This window comes from Channa argus, chromosome 5, assembly GCF_033026475.1.
Source record: "Channa argus isolate prfri chromosome 5, Channa argus male v1.0, whole genome shotgun sequence".
NCBI classification, from domain to species: Eukaryota; Metazoa; Chordata; class Actinopteri; order Anabantiformes; family Channidae; genus Channa; species Channa argus.
In genome coordinates, this window is record NC_090201.1 from 1,724,676 (window position 1) to 1,745,948 (window position 21,273).

Genomic DNA, 21,273 nt, shown 5'->3' on the forward strand with positions numbered 1-21,273 from the left:
CCGAGGCTCTTCGTGTCTTCTCATGTTCAATGGCATGTCAGACTGAGGAAATACACCACAATACACCTTGTTAGGGTTTCTACGCCTCACGAGATCACACTTGTTGTTCATCACCCAGATTTTGAGTAAGTATGTATGGTGTGTCTCAACTGAAGTAAAGTAAACTAGTAAACACAAGAAAACATGCAAATTAACCAAAGTCATTTAGATATAACTATATTTAGTCAACGTTTTCATCGTAAACTATAAAAGTGGAAGCAATACAATTCCTATTAATAATGACATTGAAAACACTAATATCTTCCATAGTACAACAGCTAAGACATTAAAGACCTGCTGAATGTTTAGGGTTTTTTTACTGAATTCCTAGCCACATTTTTTGGTATTTTATACACAGCTCATTAAAAAGCTCTGGATCCAGATGGTGAATCAAAGCCCCATCTCTGCTGTACACCTGCACTACACTGCCACCTCGTGACTGTGTACTGCCTCCGTATTTGAGTTTCATTAGACTCAGCTGGAGAGCAGGGATTCTCAGCCCTGGTCCTCAGGTAACACCGCCCCTGCTCGTTTTCCAATCTACCTTGTGCTGATTATCTGGATCAGCTGTGCTCAGTCCATCAGAAGACGCCAATTTGCTTTCTCTTCCCCCACCCCACCCCACCCCACCCCACCCTCACCTGAGATAGTATCCTCCAGCTTCTGATTGACTAACCACACCTAATTCAGGTAATACACAGTAAGCAGTGCAGGGACAGCGTTTTTTGTTACTTCTGACAAAAGAACATTTGTACCAGCTGAATACGCATTATGTTAGGTTTATTTTTTAATTACGTTTGATACGAAGGATAAGTCACGTAAAAGTATTGTCTCTGATCCTCTTAGGCTAGTAGATAAAGTATCAATGTAAGCGAGTTTACAGAGCTAAACTGGTATATTAATGTTTCTATGGAAACTAACAATTCCTGTGACCTAGAACGATGGACCATCACTTCCTTTGTAAGTACGGTGTTATTATAACTGATAGCGCTAAAAATAAAACTCAAGTTGTAATAGAAACATTTATTTCTACAGTTGTACAATTACCTTGACAGTTGCTTTTCAGTTACGTCATTTAAAATAAGGTGGAAAGACATTTGTGAGGATTAGGCCATTTGTAACACCAGTGACACAGGAGCACAATCATAGCTTCAGCTGCAGTGTCAAAATATACCAAATCTTCTATCTTTGTGTAGAACGGAGTCGTGTTCACATGGGTGATTTATTCAAATTACCGCTACCTCTGCTGACATGCTGTTTTTAAGAAGACTGCTCATAACACATTATTCCGGGTATTGCATCCATGTGTGTTCCTATTGTTTTCTCTGCTTTACATAACTGGATTTTCCAGACACTGTAAATATAAAAACCATCACATGTATGGTGATGCTGATGCTCATCCTTATTACCCACCTTCATCTTGAGTATATTTTCATTAAATGAAGAAGGAACTGGGGACATGTAAACACACTAGCCCCAGCACTATATTTCCTTTGCATATCTTCTATATGGATAAAACCAAGTGTAACAAATGTCCAGATGGCAGCTTATGAAGCCATCAGCTGTACTGAGAGTGATGTATGACTTCTGGATGCTAAATTCCTGTGCTCTTGATCATCCGGAGGATGGCATGGCACTACTGCCCAGCCTGTCCTCCTTCTCCTCATGTCCTCACACATCTAAAGTGGTTATCAGATGTGATGTCATCTCTTTAAAAGGCTGGTAATTGCTTTGACTTCATCAGTTGAAAGAGGGGAAAGATTGAAGCCTCTCAGCTCAGGTTTTCCTGCAAACAACGACAAAGGAACTTGAGGTGGATTGTAGTATGATATTCAATGTGTTGCCGGACTAGTTTGGACTTCAGTCATCATTTTAAACAGCTGACAGGAGTTTGCAACCATGAACATAACATAACTGTTACACGGAAACAACTGTTTACATGGACACAACTGCTTACGAATCACATTTTGTATTTGCACACTAATTTTTTTCAGAACGGCACTACCTCACCTTTATTGCCTTATTGCTCTTATTTTTATTTTATTTTATTTCTATTTTTTGTCAATTCTCATTTTACTTACTGTGTGACATTTAGAGTGGAGGGCAAAGTAAGAATTTCATTGTACGGGGAAACATGCGTTCTATCTGAGCATATGACAATAAACACTTGAATATTGAATGAAGACACGGAAATAATAATTCACAAAAAGGTTGCATTTTAAATGTTTCCACTTGCACTGGATGTTACTGTGCAAGTACTGGACAGTGGATGGAACTTTAATTCAACTTCACAGACTCTTCTTGCTTATGAAAAGCTTTAATAGTATATCAACTTCTACAGCTGGTCTGTTCAGATCTTTTATCAATATGCTCACTGTAGAGACTGAGCACATTGAGCTTAAAGTCTGCTTAAATGGAGCAATCTCATTAGCATTAGCATTAGCATGACGATAACTGGTTTTCTGCACAATTTCTCCACAGTAAGTAGAATCTGCAAACCCCTGGATTATCTTCTTCCTCTGTACCATTACCGCTGGTGTTGCTGTCCAAAAAACAGTTTTTAGACAAGAATGGAGGTCCCTGGCAAACAACTAAGCTAAACTAGACTGTAGGCTGACAACTAACCAGTGAAGTTGTCAGTGGTTGTTTTAGCATCTGTATAGAGATTAAGATATACATGGAAATTACAGAACAATTATTTAAAATAATCAAACTGATTAATAATGCAGTAAATGGTGTGCCACCCAAAAGCTGTAAAACAAAGGGGGGTTCCAAAAGACTGAGACCACATCAAAAATCTATCTTCTTGTCAATCGGAAATAAACGTTTTGAGGATGCAATGCAATGTTTTCTACTATCACAGCCCCGTTTAAGCCATAAGTTGATCGAACAAGATTCTGTGTTGTAGTTGAAATATTAAAATTGAGCTTTTGAATTGAATTTGTCATTTTGGGTCAGGGAACAAGAATGTATACAATGATATGATCATATAATGACAATACAAATATTAAGTTTACACTTTCAACTGTATACAACGTCTATACACAATAATCACAAATGATAATCATGTTTCTACTCAAGGAAATTGGTTTAAAAACTCCGAATAAATTGTTGTACAATACAACAGCACCACCTACAGACATTTTTGAAAAACTAAAATATTTGAGATACTTAAATCATTCATGGTGTCAGCTATTTTTTTAAATGAAGAGTGAATTGCTAGAAACAAAACTAGCTCATGACAATTGATAGGAAATGACTTTAAATGCAATATAGGGTCTGGGTCTCCTCTCTTCTTTAGTTCCCTTTGGTGTTGATAGTTGTGAAAGAACTTGACAACTATGACATGCTGCTAAACACTGTTTCCAGCATTAGCGTCCTGCAGTCTTCTTGAAATCTTATTCAAGAATTATGAATTGGTTAATTTTAGAGTCTTAGTAAGACTGATGAGAGCAAGAACAATATTTATAAATGGTTTTATAACCCCTTTGTTGTTGTTCATCTGAAGTTGTGTTTACCCAATACTAAGACCCCCCCCCCCCCCCCCCCCCCCAAGATCTATCAATAAAGATTTTTATTATATTTTTACCCCCCCTCCCAATAAAACAGTATTATGGAGGGGGCACTAACTTTTGCACAGGATTGTGCTCGTGTAAAGTTGGGTGTCTTACACATAGTCAGAAAATGTATTTCACATGCTTGTTTTCAGTAAAAAGCCCAGGTTCCAGTCTGACCTCATAGCTTCAGCGTGATCCTTTTTACCTTCCAAGCCCAGACTGTGTGACATACGACTGTCGTATTAGTCTGTAAAAGGACTTCATTTTGAGAACAGAGTGGCCTCAGGGGAGGGGGCCTTAAAGTCACAATAGCTTAAATAAACCATTTTTCCCCACTTGATTAGATGAGCAGCTCCATAAAGAGCCATTACATAATAAATAAGCATGTTTTGGAATTTAAAATCGCACAATTTCAGCAAAGCCCCTGAATAAAATATCAGACCTAATTTATGCATATTATAGTCTCCTCAAAATGTGCCTCCAGACTTTATGTGAATATAACTGCCTCCTGTCAGCAGCTCTTTATAAATGGACATAGTATCACGATCATCTCATCTAACTCGTAGCAACAAAGTCAGTGTGTTTCCCAAAATATCAAGTGGTTCCTTTAAATAAGAACAACGCATGTTCCATGTGGCGATCTGAGGAGCCACAATACTCTTCGTACCTTGCATCTCATTTAGACGATTGACTTTTGCTTTGAGTCCATTGCGAAGGTCATTTATCTCCTTGTCCAATTGCTCCTGATCTATAGATGAGGAACAAAGCCCAAAACAGTTCAAGTCGATCACGTTTAGCAAAAACATGTTTAAAACAAATCATTCAATATTCAGTTTTATAGAGTTACCTTGATCCATCTATGATCTATTTAGACACCAAGTAGCTCTTTTTACCTTTATGAATCATCTCTCTCGTCTTTGATTTGGGAAATTTGATGAACATATTTCCAAAGCAAACCTTCACTTTCTCTGCAATAGACAGCAATGTTAAGTTTTCTTTTGTGCACAACTGCAAACAGGTTCCCGTTTCTGTCACGAGTCCGGGTTCACTCACCTGAATCTGACAAATCAGTTTTCAGTGCATTCAGTGCCTCTCTGTTCCTGTTTCTCTTTGTATCCAGCTCCACAATCTGAAGGATTGACAGAGAAAATTGTCTGCCAATGCTGCAACATCAACACGCTTATGCATCAACACAAAAGAAGTTCGTGGAACTATTTTGGCCTTACACATAACAGGGTCAAAGACAACTGCCATGTCTATACACAACAGATTTATGAAATAAATGCAGAATTTTAATAGGCACTTTAAAAAGAAGATGCTTTAATACTGTCAGGTGATATGATTTTAGACTATTGTATACTACTAATATACTAATTTCAAATATTTATAACTCGTCATTAAAAACTGTTGAATCCGCAGCATGTTCATGGAACAAATACTATGTTGTTGCCGGTGTTGTTGGTGTAAGTGAGATGAATCATACACAAACCATTTGATTTCTGCAGAAAAGTTATAGTGTTGATGCATTTTCTTTTTTTTTTTTTCTCAACCTGCTGAGATGTGCATCCTCTCTCCACAGACTAGACGAGTATTAGTTGGATGAAATTCACATCTTAATAGTCAAACTTGATAAATAGATGAACTGATCAGCACATTGGATTCATCAGTTTCAGCAGAGAAACTTTGTGGACGAGTTATTAAGCAGAGTAGATTTTGTTTGTTGATTTTTTTTTAGAAATGTGCAACACATTTTAAGGGCTGTCTTAGCCTAGTAATTTACATTTCATATATGTAAAAGTTTTCTGTCTAATATGGCGGTTTCAAAACTAACACTGAGTAATGCTTCCACCTTTTTCCAATCAAGTGTCGTGATTTATACATGTTCCTCGTCGTGGCTCAAAGTCCGAATTTCATCCATCTTCACACCTTTTCGCAGCAGGGGCAAATAAATTCCGCATATAAAAAAAACGTCGGTCGGAAAATGCATCACCGAAGTAAATTGCAGTTTAGGTTTATTTAACAGTAGCGTTTTGTAAAGTTAAAGCACTTATGCTGTTCAGTGTGACGTTTATCGATTTTTTTTTATTATTATTATTATTGCCAAAAGCTTTTAGGCAGGTTGGGCATAGGTTTAGCATAGCTGCTAAATGATAACTTAGGATAGCCGGAAGTTTACATCCGTTCTCGCACGTGGTTGTGTTGGGCAAAATAACGACAAGCAGTGTTTTGTTACCAAGTATGTATTTAACTAACGTTACCTGTTGTTTAACGGTGAGAACATCTTCTGCTGCCTCCTCAACTTCTGTCAAATACTGCAAAACACACTGAGATACAGCGTACATGGTAGCGGTGTCGCTGTAAAAATACGTCCGATACGAAACTACGACTAGTAACAGAAGGATCCGTCTATAGCTCCGCCGATGATCGCCAAGATAGCGGCTCTTCTTCTTCTTCCGGGGGGTTTCACGGCAGGTGGCGTCCCGGTGTTGCAATACCGCCATCTTGTGTCTTTACCCCGTGGCTCTCACTTTCCCATCACTTAAATGTAAAATTCGACGAATTAGTCCAATCGCCATGCCGTCTCCATAGTCTACTATACCTTCTTAACCTTTAACGGATTCTAGGAATATTTTGTGCTGTTCGGGTTTTTTTTTCACTGGGGATTGATTCTGTAATCTGTGCTTGTTTAGAAGCAAAGAAAAAAAAATAAAAACAGGGACAGAAGCAGGGACAGACCAGGACTACATCATAACCTTTCCACAATTTTTAGTGACTTTTAAGAACCATGCCCATTACAAACACATTTTCATAGTTTTTATAACACATTTCTTCTGTTGATGGACCAAACAAGAGTGAGGTCTTCTTTATTCACGCCACTAATAAAACTGGTTGGTGAAAAATCTTTTATACAAACAGGCTAAACATAATGTATTGTGTGGACAAATACTCACTGGGCAGGAAAGAAAGATTTGTTCATATCTCTAACATGCTCATCTGACATTCATCTGGGATCATATTAAACATGATGATTTAACTAGAAATTACCTGAGAACCAAACAGTTTGGTAAACATCACAATCCCAACTGTGAAATGCAAATAAGATAACGCACTACACGTTTTGTTAATCTGTTCAAAAAAGGGACAAAAGAATTGGACATTCACATTGATGGCTGTACGTGTGACATTTAGATTATACTTTTACAGTTCTCAAGTTGCTGTTAAGTAACAAACTCAACCTGTTTTTGCCTGTTTGCTTTGTTAACCGCAGTGTATCTGGAAGCAGGTAAGTTGTCCATTATTGCAGTGACAGCATCTGGTTTGATCTCCTTAAATTCAGCTGCTTTCCTTCGTTCGCTTCCTCGTCTCCTACACTCTGAACCGCTCCGTTTCTTCTCTGCTACATTGTGGTTTCTTTCCACTCCACTTCTCCGCTGCTCTGAGCCGCTCCTTTTCCTAACCCCCCCTGTCCTACAGTCCAACCCACTGCCCTGTGCTCCCACACAGTCCACTGCAGCCCCAGTCTTTGACTCTTTGGCAGCGAGCTGAGGTTTGGTGACAGCACCTTGGGCAGGGTTGCGGATGTTGCCTGAGGCTTGCATTCTTCGCAGGTGGCTGTTGGCCCTTACGGGACTGCTGACCATCGGAGTTTGGGACGCTGACCTCCAATCTGAAGAGTGCACCCGGCTCTCGCTGTAGCTCCTTTTGGGGAGGGACACTGGCTCCCTGCGCTCCAGAATGGGACTGATCCTGAACTGACGGTTGTGACTGTGAGCGGAGCGGCAGCACAACGTGCTACAGTTAGAGTAGGGGATGCAGCACAGAGTGCAGGCACAGCCAGAGAGCAGAGCAGAGTGACTAAGCAGGGTGGACAGGAAGGTGAGGGGGAAGGCACGCTGACACTGGAGGATACACTTTGGAGAGCTGAGGCGAGATGAGGCAGCAGCTGGTGAGCGGCGGCAGCTGTGAGTAACGTCCGACCCAGCCAACGTGCTGCTCTCCTTTTGGACAGTCTGGATCTGATGCCACTCCAGCTGCAGCAGCCTCTCCAGGTACCTTTCTAGAGAGCCCACAGGTCTGGGCCGAGGGGCCGCCCGGCCCTCCATGTTGTAGAAGACAGCCAGCTGACTGAGGCTCCAGGAGTTAAAAGGTGGAGGAAGGAAGTCTGGGAAGTCAAGCCCAGCACAGCCCTGTCCTCTTGGTCTTTGTCTTTGAGTGGGGTCGTCTTCATCTGCAATGACCTCTGGCCTGAGCTCGAGCTGTGGAGGAACATGAGCAGAAAGTGACACAGGAAGTCTCTCCGACTCAGACAAATCAGTGTCACTGTCACCTTCTCCACAGCTGCTCAGGCTGCCAGCCTCCAGCTTAAGTGAGGGTCTTCTCTCCGGCAGATCAGGGCTTGAATTAGAGTGGCGGTAGCAGGGAAAGCCCGGTGCGTGTCTGCTCGCTCTGAAGCCTGTGCGCTTCTGGTCTCTGTGGCCACCGTGCTGAGCAGCCGGCTGCACCTGTGGCTCCATCCTTTCCTCTGCAGGGGACAGACGGTGGGACTTTGTCTGTGTGGTGCCCTGAGCACTACAGAAGAAGTGGGTTGTGTTACTTTAACACCCAGGGATAAAGGACTTACAGAACCTAAACAGCAACCTCACCTGTGTGGACTAGTAGCGTGTTTAGATGAGGATGTGTTAGGTTTGTGCTTTCTTCTTTGCTGCAGCCTCTGAGTACAGAGAGACACCTGGTTATTATTGATACCATCACTCTACAATGCAAATCATTTAAGTTGGTTGCTGCTCTGGGAACTTAACTGAACTCATCAGTTTAATGTAAATGCAAAACTGATAAAATTGATTATCTTGAGAAATAAAAATGTAATAAGTGAAGCTGAGTCAACTTGAAATTAAAAATACTTATTTACAACGAGTTCAAGACAAAAGCTTAATCGATTCCACTAAATTCCTATATCATTAACGCGTTTCAAACCGATTCCAATATTTTGGATTTTAAACTGATTTGTCAATTATTTTATCAATTCTTTTACCAATGAATTAAAGGTTCACTTAGAAAAGCAGATAATATTGTAATTAAACAGCTGAAATAAGGAAATATTTGGCGTTTCAGCTTCATTAACTGGCCATAAATGAATCATCTCAGAGCTGTAAATGACTTTACACTCACTTTGTCATGATGGTTCTCCTGACTGGGGGACGTGTACTGAGGCTGCAGTGACTTCCTTTGTGGCTGCCGCCTTCCCATTTTGTTGCTTGGATAAAAAAAAATAGATTAAAGTATTACATATTAAATTCAATCATTGCCGCAAATATGCCTGCAGGGATGGGTTGATGGTGAAAATGCGAAGCAGACACAAAGGCGCGTTCTGTGATTTACCGCCGACATTTAACAGCAGTCACATATGAAGCACAAACACACGAGCACCGAGCGTCTCCTCCTCCTCCTCCTCCATCAACCCTGAAGCCACAGTGAAACTGATCAGAGCCTCCATCACTAATTCTTCTAATCATTAATCACAACATGTGACGCTACCTGGCCACATCAGGCCTGTTGTTGCTCCACGACGCCTTCCTCTTCCACTCCCTCTCCCTGATGGAAACCCTGTCCACGCATCGCTGGGGCGCTCGCTCCTGCAGGATGGTGCCCATCCCAGCTCCCAGCAGCCACCAATGAAACGGCGGAGTGGGCTGCTCACGCGGAACACGGCGATCTACTCCTGAAGAGTGGGGGGTGGACGTTAACCCAAAGCATCTTTTTTCCTTTAGGTTTTTATTTTTGGTTAAATCGTGTCGGAGAAACGAACGATCCAGCAGAGCGCAGCACCGCGATGCTCTGCCTGCGTTTCCTTTCTTAAAGGGATGAGACTCAGCATAGAACTAAAGGCTACAGGTTACATAACAATAACATTATAAATATAACACACAACCCGTTTCTATAACGTCAGAATTGATAAACATATACGCTACATGAAATAAATATGTGTCAACTAAATACATGTAGCCTACTCAAGTACTTCATTTTCTTGGGGTACTTGTCTTTTAACTTTTATTTTTAACTCCAGTAGAAATATTTTACAGCTTTAGGTATCAGTTACTTTCTGCTGATGTAGACTCTTATAAAAATATTACAAATAAAATGATGTATTATTTTGAATTATTCATAATCAGCTCCACCTTTACCAGCTTCTGTGTCTGAGAATACACATAAGAACAGTGACACACACAACAAAGAGCTAAAACTAGTTAGTTAAATAGAGTAAGTTGCCTTTCGGTATCAGACATCTGCTTTCAGGTTCTTTACCCCAAAATGTTTTGCTAAAATAGATGTCTTAAAAAATAAAAAAATCTATTTTTTCGGGAAAAATATAGCTCCATAAGTATAAAGCTTTCCTGTGAATCCCATACAAATTCCACATGTCACAATGTACTGACTACACAAACAGTCAGCAGAAACACAGTAGGGTTGCGTTGGGTTGAGTTGGCTAAGGTGCATGCGCACGTGCGCGCGCACACACACACACACACCTACCTCAGCAAAAATCACAAGACCTGAGACCCGAACCGGACCATCATACATTTATGTCTGAACCATGTGTAAGTTTACAGGCCTGGTGCGTCTAATATCTTGGATAGTTGTCAGGCCACTAGTCTCATGTTTATTTTTAATAATACTGTCAATTAGAATAAAAAAAAAAACAACAGAAACATGAATTCGTGTTTTTGAGTTGCAAATATTTACAGTTATGCCCATTTGGCTGAAACAACCCTAACCTCACCTTTTTCATTTCTGTACAAACCCAACTTGAACCTTCAGGTACCAGCAGGTCCAGTTGGGTTTGGTTGGCAGCTTATTTTAATGTGCATACAATAGTTTCCAAATGGCTATAACTAATCACTGCATCATCAGTCTGCAAGTGGAGGTTTAGGTTCTACTGGAAGGCAACGCATCTACAAACATATCACACAGAGAACTTTTATAACACGTGAAGAAAGTTCATGTATTTTCCAATAAAAAGCCAAAACAACAGGAATAAAGATGTCAGCAGCAGCAGTGTTCTCAGATGTTTTCATTGATAACAACAATTTGTTATTAGAAATGTGACATTTTTTTTAGATTTCTATGACCTTACGTAACCAATACTACAAATTCATCCCTTTAAAAAAACCTCTTGTGGGACACATACAAATAGTCTTATGCATAGTTCAGGAATATATTTAGTACAGTTTGTGTCTCACGAGAGGACTGGTGTGAGAGACAGATTTACCACATTAATGAGATCAATCAGCAGTAGTCACTAGTGAGAGGACAACTAGTGGGACATGAGTACAGTTCTGGGTTGATTTTGTTGAGATACTATATCATCTACAAGTGCGTGAGCCTGTACATCCGTCTGCATGTCTCCTCTGTCAGTGTCCAAACACAGACATCACTGTATGGAGGAAGCTGATGTCCTCACTGCATTCTGTCTCCTGTGACGTGAACTAATACTCGATGGTTACTGCCTTTGTTTTCAGGTATTCGTTGAGAGCCTCGTGTCCTGTTGGAGTACCAGAAGGGTCGATAGTAAATATGGATTTGAATTCAAGCAGGCTGTTAAAAATGAATATATTATTAAAATGTATGGAAATATTTGACCTTTTTTGAGGTCAACTGCTTAGGAAGTGATACGCTGAAATGTATTCACTCTCCTTTTTATTTTTTTACTACAATTAATCATTATGTAATTTGGCTTTTTACACTGAACAGCATAAAAGGCAATAACACAAGCTGAAGGTGCATTTACTAAATACTGACTACAAGGGGGTGAATACCTAACAAATCAATTATTTTAGATATATTACTTAATATATTTGGATTGCGCTTTAGAGATCTGTTACTAAATACACCAAGCATGACTGTAAGAACATAAAAAGGCCATTATGGAAGATAAATATTTGCAAAGACTAACATTAGGCAGTTACTTCATGTTAACTGATGAACAGTCAAGGAAGGATGAAAGTTATAAAAGAGCAACAGCTATAAAGTACGAGCAGCAGTTTTTCTTACCCAGGTCTTTGCCAAATCCAGACTGTTTAAAGCCTCCAAAAGGCGCAGCCACGTCAGTCTTATTGTACGTGTTGACAAAAACTGTGCCAGCATTGAGCTTTTCGCTGACGTACAGAGCTTTGCTGATGTCCCGTGTGAAAACACCTGAGGCCAGGCCATACTCTGTAGCATTGGCTCTTCTCAGGACATCGTCCACCTCACTGAGGCAAGAGGGAGATTCACAGAGGAGAACAAAAAGAGACTGATATTACGGCCTACACATTCTTTGAGCTCCATGTGAAGCAACCTGGAGTTAGCCCTACCCGCCCTTGAACTTGGAGATGATCATAATGGGTCCGAATGACTCCTCTTTAGCGATGTACATGTGGTCCTGCACATCAGTGAACACCGTGGGCTCAAAGAAGAAACCTGGAAGAGACATATGACAGCATTTACATTACTGTGCAAGTGTCTTTGCTAAATAATTAAGGTTGCCATGACATTATTTATATACGTGACATATTTATAACGAGAACAACAGGAAATATGTACACGCTAATTAAAACAATAGATCAAACTAGCTTCTGCAGACTAAAGATGTATTTAGTGGCGCCTCCCGTTGAATTATTTTGGGTGCATTATATCAGACTTTAATATCAGCACTTTTTAGACTTAAGCTGCATTTTAAAAGAACTGCAGTCCACTACTGTCTGCGGTTTATTACTAATTATTATTAGCAGCAGGTCTGGGATCATTGTAATGCTGAAAATAAAACTTTTCCCTATCTGATGCTTTCCAGAGACAATGGCATGATGAATTAAAGCAGTTGGGATCCGATCAATATCAACAATCTCTTGGACAATACCACCGACAGCACTGGCAGAATGCAGCCCCAAACCGTGACAGACCCTTCAGCAGTCATTCCTTCACCTCTCCCCAACTCTTCTGCTCTCATGTGAATAGCTGAACCCGTACGTTTCTATGACTACAATTCGTCTCTCACACACAAAATACACTTTGTCACTAATCTTCAATCCAATTTTTGTGAACTTCTAAAAACAGCTGAAGCTGCTGGTCTGTCAACGAAGAAACTCTGAGAAACTTCTCATCAGATTTGGACAGTTTTTTTGGTCCTTCTACCATTTTTGGCAAAAGGGATTTTAAGACATGCTAAATACAAGTGGTGGAAGAGAATAAATACTTGTCTCTTTGGCATATGGAATCAGTTTTTTCAAACTTTTTGTGTCATATTTTAATACTCTGCACTTATTTTCTATGGTTTCTAGTTGAATTCCAAAAATGAGACTGACAGAAATATCGATGGTCATCATAGCATTGATAACAACAAATCGAATGGTGGTCTCAGACCTGATATCTGAGCCTCTCTCCTCTATCAGTCTTGTGTGGTCTCACCTGGTCGTTGGACCTGTTTCCCACCACACACCAATGTGGCTCCCTCGTTGACCCCGGTCTGACAATACTCCACCAATTTGTCCAAGTGGGCTTTGTGGTTCTGAGGGCCGTGGTCTGTGGAGCGGTCCAGTGGATCACCAATCTTAATCTTCTTGACTTCTTCAACCTGAGACCAAGTCACCCAGTCTTAAACCCAACTGAACTTAGACTGAGTCATCCCTTTGTGGGAGTCACAAATGAAGTGAAATAGCTTTGTGCTACTCACAATTGATGAAAAAAAACAAAAAAACAAAATTAAGAAACCTCAGCATTGTGAGGCAGAACGACACTTACCACTTTTTTGACAAACTGGTCATGAATTGTGTCTTCCACAAACAGTCTGCCAGCTGCAATGCAGTTCTCTCCCTTATTGAAGAAGACTGAGCTCATTCCCTGAAATCCACACACAGTAACGCTGTCGCTTTATCTCTGGAATTAGTTAAAGCTGCAACATGTTAAATCATGTTAAAATCCATTTGCATGCTTTACACAGGAAACTGCTAGTCTTACTAACACTTCTTCTTGCTTCATTAGGATACTGTTCTAATTGCTTTATCTAGGCAACCCCACATAGCCTGTGTAGATTACAGCACATCATCAGAAAATAAAACTATGCATGCAGAAGATGCAATCAATGGAGCTGTATTAAATGATCCTAGGAGCAGCTTTCAATCACTTTAACAAGAGCAAAAAGTATTGAAGAAAAACTCATTGAGCTTGTTCAGAGCTACCTGCATTTACACACTGTCATCAACGTCATCATTGCTGTTTTTTTTTTGTTTTTTTGCTATAATCTCAAGATTAACCTCTTCCAGTGTTGCCATGACTTGAGTGGTTTTAAAATTGTTTCTGGTCGTGGAAAAGCAGAAGATCACAAGGAATAAATCCTGTTGTCAGTCACCAATGGCCCAAGTCTGCTTGCTGATGGCTACTTTTTTAAATCCAACAATGACACAGATGACACTGCCACTGACTACACGTACACAACACTGGTAGAGAACAAGTATATCTAAGGCATTAGTATAAGGCTGTTTCACACTCTACGTAGTACAGTTACACAGAAGGATGCTACTACATCCATCGTGAATAAATCCCACCGTATATGGGCTGAGAGTGGGCTGAGGGAAAAGAGGCCTTAAAGAAACAAGAGCTGAAATAAACCATTTCACTCACTTGACCAGATGAACTGTTGCTTAAAGAGCCATCAATAAATAAATAAGCACTTTTACTAAAGTGAAAAGGATACAACCGAATTTCAACAAAATACTGCGACTGTGGTGCAGGAAGGTAGAGCTCTTGCAGTTGTTGGTTCAATCCCCGGCTCCTCCGGTCACATGTCGAAGTGTCCTTGAGCAAGGGACTGAACCCCAACTTAGTTGCTCCCAGTGAGTGTGTGTGAGTGTGTGTGATTGTGAGTGTGAATGGGTGAATAAGAAGCAGTGTAAAGCGCTTTGAGTTCCAATAGGTAGAAAAGTGCTATATAAGTGCAGACTATTTACCATTTACAATAAGCCCTAATGTATGCATATAATTATAGCCCTGATCTTTACTACCCACCACTGCCAATTAAGGTTTACTGACACCTGAAAAGATTGTAAACAGAACAGTCAGAGTAGAGTGACAATACATTATTTGCATTAAAGCACCTAATAAAAATGCCTGAAATATTATGAGTGCTTGCGTGGTGTTACAAGACTTCAAACAACACATGTTGTTTTCTAAGTAGGCGTCAAACCCTCCTTGCATAGCTATAAAAAAGCCCTTACTCTCTGCTTGGCCCATCACCTTAATAGGCCATTTTTTAGTTCATCTTTTTTAGTTATTTATTGCATCATATATACACTGTATTGCCAAAAGTATTCGCTCACCTGGCTTTAGACCCATATGAACTTGAGGTTTGAGGTCAGGTCTCTGTGCAGGCCAGTCACGTTCTTCCACACCAAACTCACTCATTCATGTCTTTATGGACCTTGCTTTGTGCACCTGAATTCATTTATTTGGATGGTGAGCGAATACTTTTGGCAATATAGTGTATGTTCGTATATGTTTTAAGTATGTTGTGTTGAACATGGTTGAACATGTGACGTAAGTGCACTAAAGTGCACTAATGTCTGTACTGTAGCCTCAATAATATGCAAAATGCCACAAGCCTCTCATGGACGAACGTACCATGCGCAAAGCCTTGTCCATGTCACAGTCACTGAAGATGATGAGTGGGGACTTTCCTCCGAGCTCCAGAGAGACTTTCTTCACATTACTGACTGCACAGCTTAAAATGGTAATGACACAGATACAGACAAATAGGCAGTGATGTCAAAAACTGTTTTTGAAGTTTGATCAAAATGCTTTAGCACTTACCTTTTCATGATGTGTTTACCGATTTCAGTGGAGCCCGTGAAGCCCAGTTTACGAACATCAGGATGGTCAGACAGACGCTGACCAACCAGAGCACCTATGAGAAAGGGATGAGTTTTAGAACAGTGCACATGGCCGATCTCAGGCTCATGTGACAAATCATGGACATTCTATGAGCTGCCTGGACTCACAGTGGGTCTTAAAACAAAAACTCCCTCCAACCAGGCTTATTAATCCTTGTGTTCCTACCTGAACCAGGCAGAATGTTAATGACACCCTTCGGTAGTCCTGCCCTTGCTGCCAACTCAGCAAACTTTAGAGCTGTGAGTGGAGTCACCTGGAAACAAACAAGGTTCAAAGAATTACTAGAAACTACACACCCCTTATTTAGTTATGCATGAACAGCCTGAAGGCCAATGTGCAGGCTGACCTGAGCAGGTTTGAGGACCACTGTGTTTCCAGCTGCCAGGCAGGCTGCTGTCTTCCATGCTAGCATCATCAGAGGGTAGTTCCAGGGAATCACAATGGCACAAACTCTGAGAAGGATAAAAGGGAGGATTTTGGCCTGTGCTCGTACAGAATGTTTCAGGTGTCCTATAACATTTTGCTTCTGATCACCCTTTACATTTGTCTATTTATTAAATTTTGTTTAATCCTTTTCAATCTGTGTGTTTAATTATACAGTAGTGAAAGTAAAAATTTCTTTTAAAAAAGAAAAAACACTCCATTACACACCCTATCGGTTCCTTCCTGGTGAAGGTGAGATTACGATTGGGTCTGGCCTGGTTTATAGGGATGGTGCTGCCCTGTGAAAAGAAGATGTCATTTATGATTTATCCATATTCTGTTGATTTTCAGCTGTCTCTTATCATTTGGTGGCAGTTCATTTAATGTTGTGACACTAGCAGACTTCATAAGCTACAGTCCATCTTACTTGGATCTTGTCACACCAGCCAGCAAAGTAGCGGAAGGTCTGGATGGACATGCCTATGTGAGTCTTGAGGGCCAGAGTGTAAACAGCCCCTGAGTCGATGGCTTCGATGGTGGCCAGTTCCTCCTGGTGCTGCTCCATCAGGTCAGCCAGCCTGTGGAATGACAAGGGCCAAGGAATGACCACCATACATGCTCAGCAGTTTTATTAACATTAAATTTAGATTTAAATTTAAAAATCTAACTAGTTTAGCTGTGAAAACTCTACGTGGACAGTGCACAGTGACCCATCAATGTTCTTTATCAGGCCTGTGTGGACACCAAACTACTGTCCCACTGTCAAATGTATGATTTAAATATTTCTAAATCCTCCTCGTCATCATCATCTTCTTTGCAACTGGTCGCCCCCACTTCAAACTATTCTGAAGAAGAATAGGTGCTAATAACTGCACAAAACATGTATGTACCAATTAAGAACAAATATCTGCACAAAACAGCTCCTTTAATGAGGTCCTGAGTGTTCACACAGGAAGCCTTCATTCAGTCAGAAGCTGAGTAAGAAAATGTGTTTTCAGAGCGTTTAAAGCTGCAGAGATACTGACTTGTAGATGAGTCTTCCTCTGTCTCTTGGGTTCATTTTGCCCCAATCCCCCTCTTCAAAGGCCTCCTTAGCAGCAGCCACTGCCTTGTCCACATCACTGATCTGAGCCAGAGACACGTCACAGATGGCCTGTAGGACAGACACAGAAGGGAACAGTGTCACCCCAACCCTGAGGGCTCACTTATGTAGGATTACAGGGATGGAATGAATAATGATGAATTTTTATTTATTTATATTTTTATAAGTTCTCTTTAACATCGGAAGTGGCTATGTGTTGCATTGTGTACATTGGCATCTGTTGCTTGTGATCAACTTCCACTGGAATTTTAGCAAATGTGTGACTAGTTTAACAATCTTAGTTGACTTAAACGTATTAAGAGCACATGAAATTAAAACATTACAACATTTGCTTGTTGTAACACATGTTTGCAAATATAACTTATTTTATATTTAGTAACCTTGAAAAGATAAAGTTTGCATCTATTAAAACACAGAAAATGACAGAACTGATACTGTGTACTATAAAAAATAAATTTCATCAATCCCCTGTGGACTCTGCAAGACCTTGGAAATTAAAACATCATAAAAACATTTCAATATGCATCAAAATTTTTAAAAAGAGAGGTCATGAAATCAGGCATTTTAGCCTACAACAATCACCAAGAGGTTCACGTAAAGTCTTTAAATTTCTGTTATTTTGTCTCTTACTGTGCTGTCGTTGGGGTTGATGGTCTTGTATGTCTTCCCTCCCTCTGCATCAACAAACTCTCCATTGATAAACAGCTGATGAGGCATTTTTATGTTCATGTTGTTGATGTTCTTCTCCACCTGAGTGAAATAATGTCCATAATAACAACCATCATCAATCATCAGTAACAGTATCAGTAACTGTAGCTCTGGGAACTCAAATTGCACTCACATAGTCCACAACCAGCTCCTCTTCATCATCCTCGCCTCTGAGCTTCCTGACACACATCTGAATGAACTCCTGGAACGTGGTGTTCATGTAAACGTCCTCATTCTGCAGATGGCAGTTACTGGCCCGAAGCTTTACCTCCTCCACCAGTCTGAAGATGGCCAGAGGAAGTAGGCATAGAGGGAGGACAGGGGGAGGGGAATTATTAAGAAGTATACAACAGAGAAGTGGGCAATGGGAAAAGATGGAAGTATAGGAAACTAGCACAGGAAAAAACATTATAGGGGATGGATTTCATGTGCATTCATCAAGCAAAATGTCCCATAATGACCCTGAATAAATTAGATTAGTTAGCAGCCTGTGTGTCAAAGGAGTGGGAATGTTAGTAAGAGGGTTTCTCTCGCAACCACTATTCCAGTGGCATTTCAAGCACTAAATTTTACTTTAGTTTTCTCTTTAAATTTCTCAGTTCTCCACTGAGAAAATGATTTTAAGCAGTATTAACTTTGAAGCTGTCAATAAAATTAATTACATAAAAATCTAGTCCAGATTTGGTCAAAGCTCAAAACGATGTTAAAGAGAACTTATAGTCGTGAATAAAAACTAAGAAAACTGATCTGTGTTACCGTTGAAATTTGTTTTGGGACAGAAAGCAGCAGCTAATAAAAGTTGACAAAGGGATCATGTATTCATTATTTTTCTGTGGTTATCTCACAAGTCTTGTAGACTCATCAAAAGTCAGGATCTACCTGAGTAGTTAGTCAACACACCTGTTTACTAGCTATTTTTCCTTGTTGTCACTTCTGCTTGTTCCTGAAGAGTATTTTAAAGTAAAACTCCCATCTGCCCTCTGTCTGTTTTTAAAGTAATTGTACTCCAATATGTGTTTAATATGTGGTTACTAGCTTAGTTTTAATATTTTTTAAATATTTTTTCTTTGACAGACAAAACTTGAGCCCTATCGAACTAATTGTACAACCCCAATTCCAAAGAAGTTAGGAAGATCTAAAAACATACATAAAAGTAGAATCCAAGCTTTTGCAAATCTCATCAACCCATATTTTAATCATTACTACCGAGCTCGGACACCAGAAAGTTGTTCTCCACTTTCAAATCACTCATCTACCCACCTTCGCCTCCGCCATCTACCTCTCTCACTGCTGACGACTTTGCCGACTTCTTTACCAACAAGGTGGCAGCCATCAGCTCACAGTTCTCTCCTCCAGATGATGACATCCATATAACTTCTTCCAACACTGCATTGCTCTCATCATTTGCAATTCTGACTGAGGATGACGTATCCACCCTCCTCCTCTCTAACCATCTGACCACCTGCTCTCTGGATCCAATCCCTTCCGCTCTTCTTTAAGAAGTTTCACCTGCTCTGATGCCAGCTATTACACAAGTCATCAACACATCTCTCACAATAGGGACTTTCCCAACCTCTTTCAAGCAGGCCTCAATTACCCCACTGCTCAAGAAGCCTTCTCTTGATCCCTCTGTAGTGGTCTCTGTAGTCTCCCTCCTTCCGTTTCTGGCCAAGACAATGGAACGAGCAGTCTTCAACCAACTCTCAGACTTTCTTTCCAAGAACAACTTCCTCGATGTCAATCAGTCTGGCTTCAAGAGGGGTCACTCCACAGAAACTGCACTCCTGACTATCGTGGAATATCTGCAAGCTGCAAAAGCCACAGGTCAGTCTTCTGTCTTAATTCTACTTGATCTGTCGTCAGCCTTTAACACTGTGAACCATCAGATCCTCTTGTCCACACTCTCTGACTTGGGCATCTCTGGATCAGCTCTAAACTAGGGCTCCTATTCTTTTTTCTATCTATACTGCATCCCTGGGTTCCATCATTCACTCACATGGTCCTTCCTATCACTGTTACGCTGATGACACACAGCTCTTCCTGTCCATTCCACCGGACGAATCCGCAGTCTCATTGCGCATTTCTGCCTGTCTCTCAGACATCTCAGGCTGGATGAGAGAGAGACATCTTCAACTTCTCCAAGACTGAAGTCCTTGTCTTCCCAGCCAGACCTTCGACGCAACACAACATCAACATCAACGTTGGATCTACAGTGATTGTCCCCACTAAGTCGGGCAGAAATCTGGGGGTCTGGGGAACGAGCTACCAAACTCTGCACGCTCAGCAGACTCACTCCCAATATTTAAAAAACTGCTGAAAACAGAACTCTTCCACATCTTCCTATGCACTTAAATCTATTTTAAATAAACAAACAAATAAATAATATTCCCTTCTGCTCTTTCTCGCACTTGCATCTTGTAAATTGTGAACACTTTTCTGATAGGACTTTGCTTTGATGTTTTCTCCTTGATTTTGATTTTTGATTTTTTTGTACCTCACTTGTAAGTCGCTCTGGATAGAAGCGTCTGCTAAATGTAAATGTATGTAAATGTAATCACAACATATCATATCAGATCTCTGATGGTGTGGGGGTGCATTAGTGCCTTTGGTGTGAGCAGCTTACACATCTGGAAAGTACCATCAATGCTGAAGTACAAAGGGCAATATATGCTCCATCCAGACAAAGTCTCTTTCAGTGAATGCTTTGCATATTTCAGCAAGACAATGCTAAACCACATAATGCATCCATCACAACTACATGGCTTCACAGGAGAAGAGTCCAGGTGCTGAACCGGCCTGCCTGCAGTCCAGACCTTTCACCAATACAAAACTTTTGACGCATCATAAAACGAAAACTGCAGCAAGAATGGCCCAGGACTGTTGAGCAGCTAGAATTAATGGGACAACATTCCTCGCCTAAAACTCAAGAAAGTGGTCTACTTTTTTAGAGATGTGTTGCTCCCATCAAATTTAAAATGAGTTAATATTTTCCATGCGATGGTAAAATGTCTCAGTTTCATTATCTGATGTGTTGTTTATTTTTTATTGTGAATAAAATTTGGGTTGATGAGATTTGCAAATCATTGCATCCTGTTTTTATTTACATTTTACACATCTTCTCAACTTTTTTGGAATCTGGTTTGTAACTAACAAGAATAAAGCTGCATTTCTTTGTGCACAAAGACACTGGAGTCTGGAGGGTTTTGGCTTTTTACAATGAAAATATAGAACTTGAAGTCTTGTTATTGTGTAGTTTTTTGCTTAATTATAGTGATCCGGGAATTAAACTATTGCAGTTCTGTCAGGAGCACGGCAAATATTTTAACAGGTAAATATTCTGAAATAATAGTGGAACAAATAAGAAACAATGCAGTTGTTACCTGACCACATCCATTGAACCAGCACCAGACTTAAAGAAATCAGTTGCGTCTTCAATCCGACTAACATTAGTCAGAATGCTCTGCCACACTGCCTGTAAGGAAACATCGTCCAGCAAGTCAACACAGGACCTTCCGCAGAGTGCAA

At 40.4% G+C, this 21,273-nt stretch overlaps 3 protein-coding genes across 6 annotated transcripts in view; all 3 read right to left on the reverse strand.

Annotated features, from left to right (window-relative positions):
- Positions 1-1,047: 1,047 nt before the first annotated feature.
- pdrg1 (p53 and DNA-damage regulated 1) lies at positions 1,048-6,016 on the reverse strand. Its single transcript, XM_067505851.1, has 5 exons — positions 5,855-6,016; positions 4,650-4,725; positions 4,490-4,564; positions 4,264-4,344; positions 1,048-1,825 (listed from the first exon to the last, which is right to left on the reverse strand). Exons 1-5 carry the CDS (start codon positions 5,936-5,938, stop codon positions 1,743-1,745), a joined length of 399 nt encoding a protein of 132 aa, XP_067361952.1. The 5' UTR covers positions 5,939-6,016; the 3' UTR covers positions 1,048-1,742.
- Positions 6,017-6,353: 337 nt separating this feature from the next.
- On the reverse strand, positions 6,354-10,490 carry LOC137127255 (protein FAM217B-like). Of its 2 annotated transcripts, none has more exons than XM_067503959.1 (4): positions 9,132-10,490; positions 8,766-8,850; positions 8,240-8,307; positions 6,354-8,165 (listed from the first exon to the last, which is right to left on the reverse strand). In XM_067503959.1, exons 1-4 carry the CDS (start codon positions 9,245-9,247, stop codon positions 6,815-6,817), a joined length of 1,620 nt encoding a protein of 539 aa, XP_067360060.1. In that variant the 5' UTR covers positions 9,248-10,490; the 3' UTR covers positions 6,354-6,814. The 2 variants fall into 2 exon arrangements, with proteins under 2 accessions (XP_067360060.1, XP_067360059.1); XM_067503958.1 differs by lacking the exon at positions 9,132-10,490 and adding an exon at positions 8,976-9,124.
- Positions 10,491-10,629: 139 nt separating this feature from the next.
- aldh1l1 (aldehyde dehydrogenase 1 family, member L1) overlaps positions 10,630-21,273 on the reverse strand; it is a 35,283-nt gene continuing 24,639 nt past the window's right edge. For all 3 annotated transcript variants that reach the window (XM_067503957.1, XM_067503956.1, XM_067503955.1), the window contains exons 9-23: positions 21,129-21,220; positions 17,882-18,029; positions 17,671-17,790; positions 16,964-17,091; positions 16,366-16,516; positions 16,167-16,237; positions 15,862-15,967; positions 15,681-15,768; positions 15,435-15,528; positions 15,246-15,345; positions 13,371-13,469; positions 13,038-13,203; positions 11,948-12,053; positions 11,646-11,845; positions 10,630-11,136 (exon numbers count right to left, since the gene is read on the reverse strand). In XM_067503957.1, coding sequence (XP_067360058.1) covers positions 11,081-11,136; positions 11,646-11,845; positions 11,948-12,053; positions 13,038-13,203; positions 13,371-13,469; positions 15,246-15,345; positions 15,435-15,528; positions 15,681-15,768; positions 15,862-15,967; positions 16,167-16,237; positions 16,366-16,516; positions 16,964-17,091; positions 17,671-17,790; positions 17,882-18,029; positions 21,129-21,220 — 1,725 coding nt within the window. In that variant the 3' untranslated portion in view covers positions 10,630-11,080. The remainder of the gene's footprint in view (positions 11,137-11,645; positions 11,846-11,947; positions 12,054-13,037; positions 13,204-13,370; positions 13,470-15,245; positions 15,346-15,434; positions 15,529-15,680; positions 15,769-15,861; positions 15,968-16,166; positions 16,238-16,365; positions 16,517-16,963; positions 17,092-17,670; positions 17,791-17,881; positions 18,030-21,128; positions 21,221-21,273) is intronic.

What these genes read in the sequence shown, in the direction of transcription:
- LOC137127255 (XM_067503958.1), bottom strand. Translation starts at nt 9,109, where the DNA reads ATGATTAGAAGAATTAGTGATGGAGGCTCTGATCAGTTTCACTGTGGC. An exon ending in ACTGCTGTTAAATGTCGGCG is followed by an intron (nt 8,851 to 8,975) that starts GTAAATCACAGA and finishes TTTTTATCCAAG; the next exon opens with CAACAAAATGGGAAGGCGGC. An exon ending in CACGCTACTAGTCCACACAG is followed by an intron (nt 8,166 to 8,239) that starts GTGAGGTTGCTG and finishes CTTCTTCTGTAG; the next exon opens with TGCTCAGGGCACCACACAGA.
- pdrg1 (XM_067505851.1), bottom strand. Translation starts at nt 5,938, where the DNA reads ATGTACGCTGTATCTCAGTGTGTTTTGCAGTATTTGACAGAAGTTGAG. An exon ending in TTCTCACCGTTAAACAACAG is followed by an intron (nt 4,726 to 5,854) that starts GTAACGTTAGTT and finishes TCAATCCTTCAG; the next exon opens with ATTGTGGAGCTGGATACAAA. An exon ending in AACTGATTTGTCAGATTCAG is followed by an intron (nt 4,565 to 4,649) that starts GTGAGTGAACCC and finishes TGTCTATTGCAG; the next exon opens with AGAAAGTGAAGGTTTGCTTT.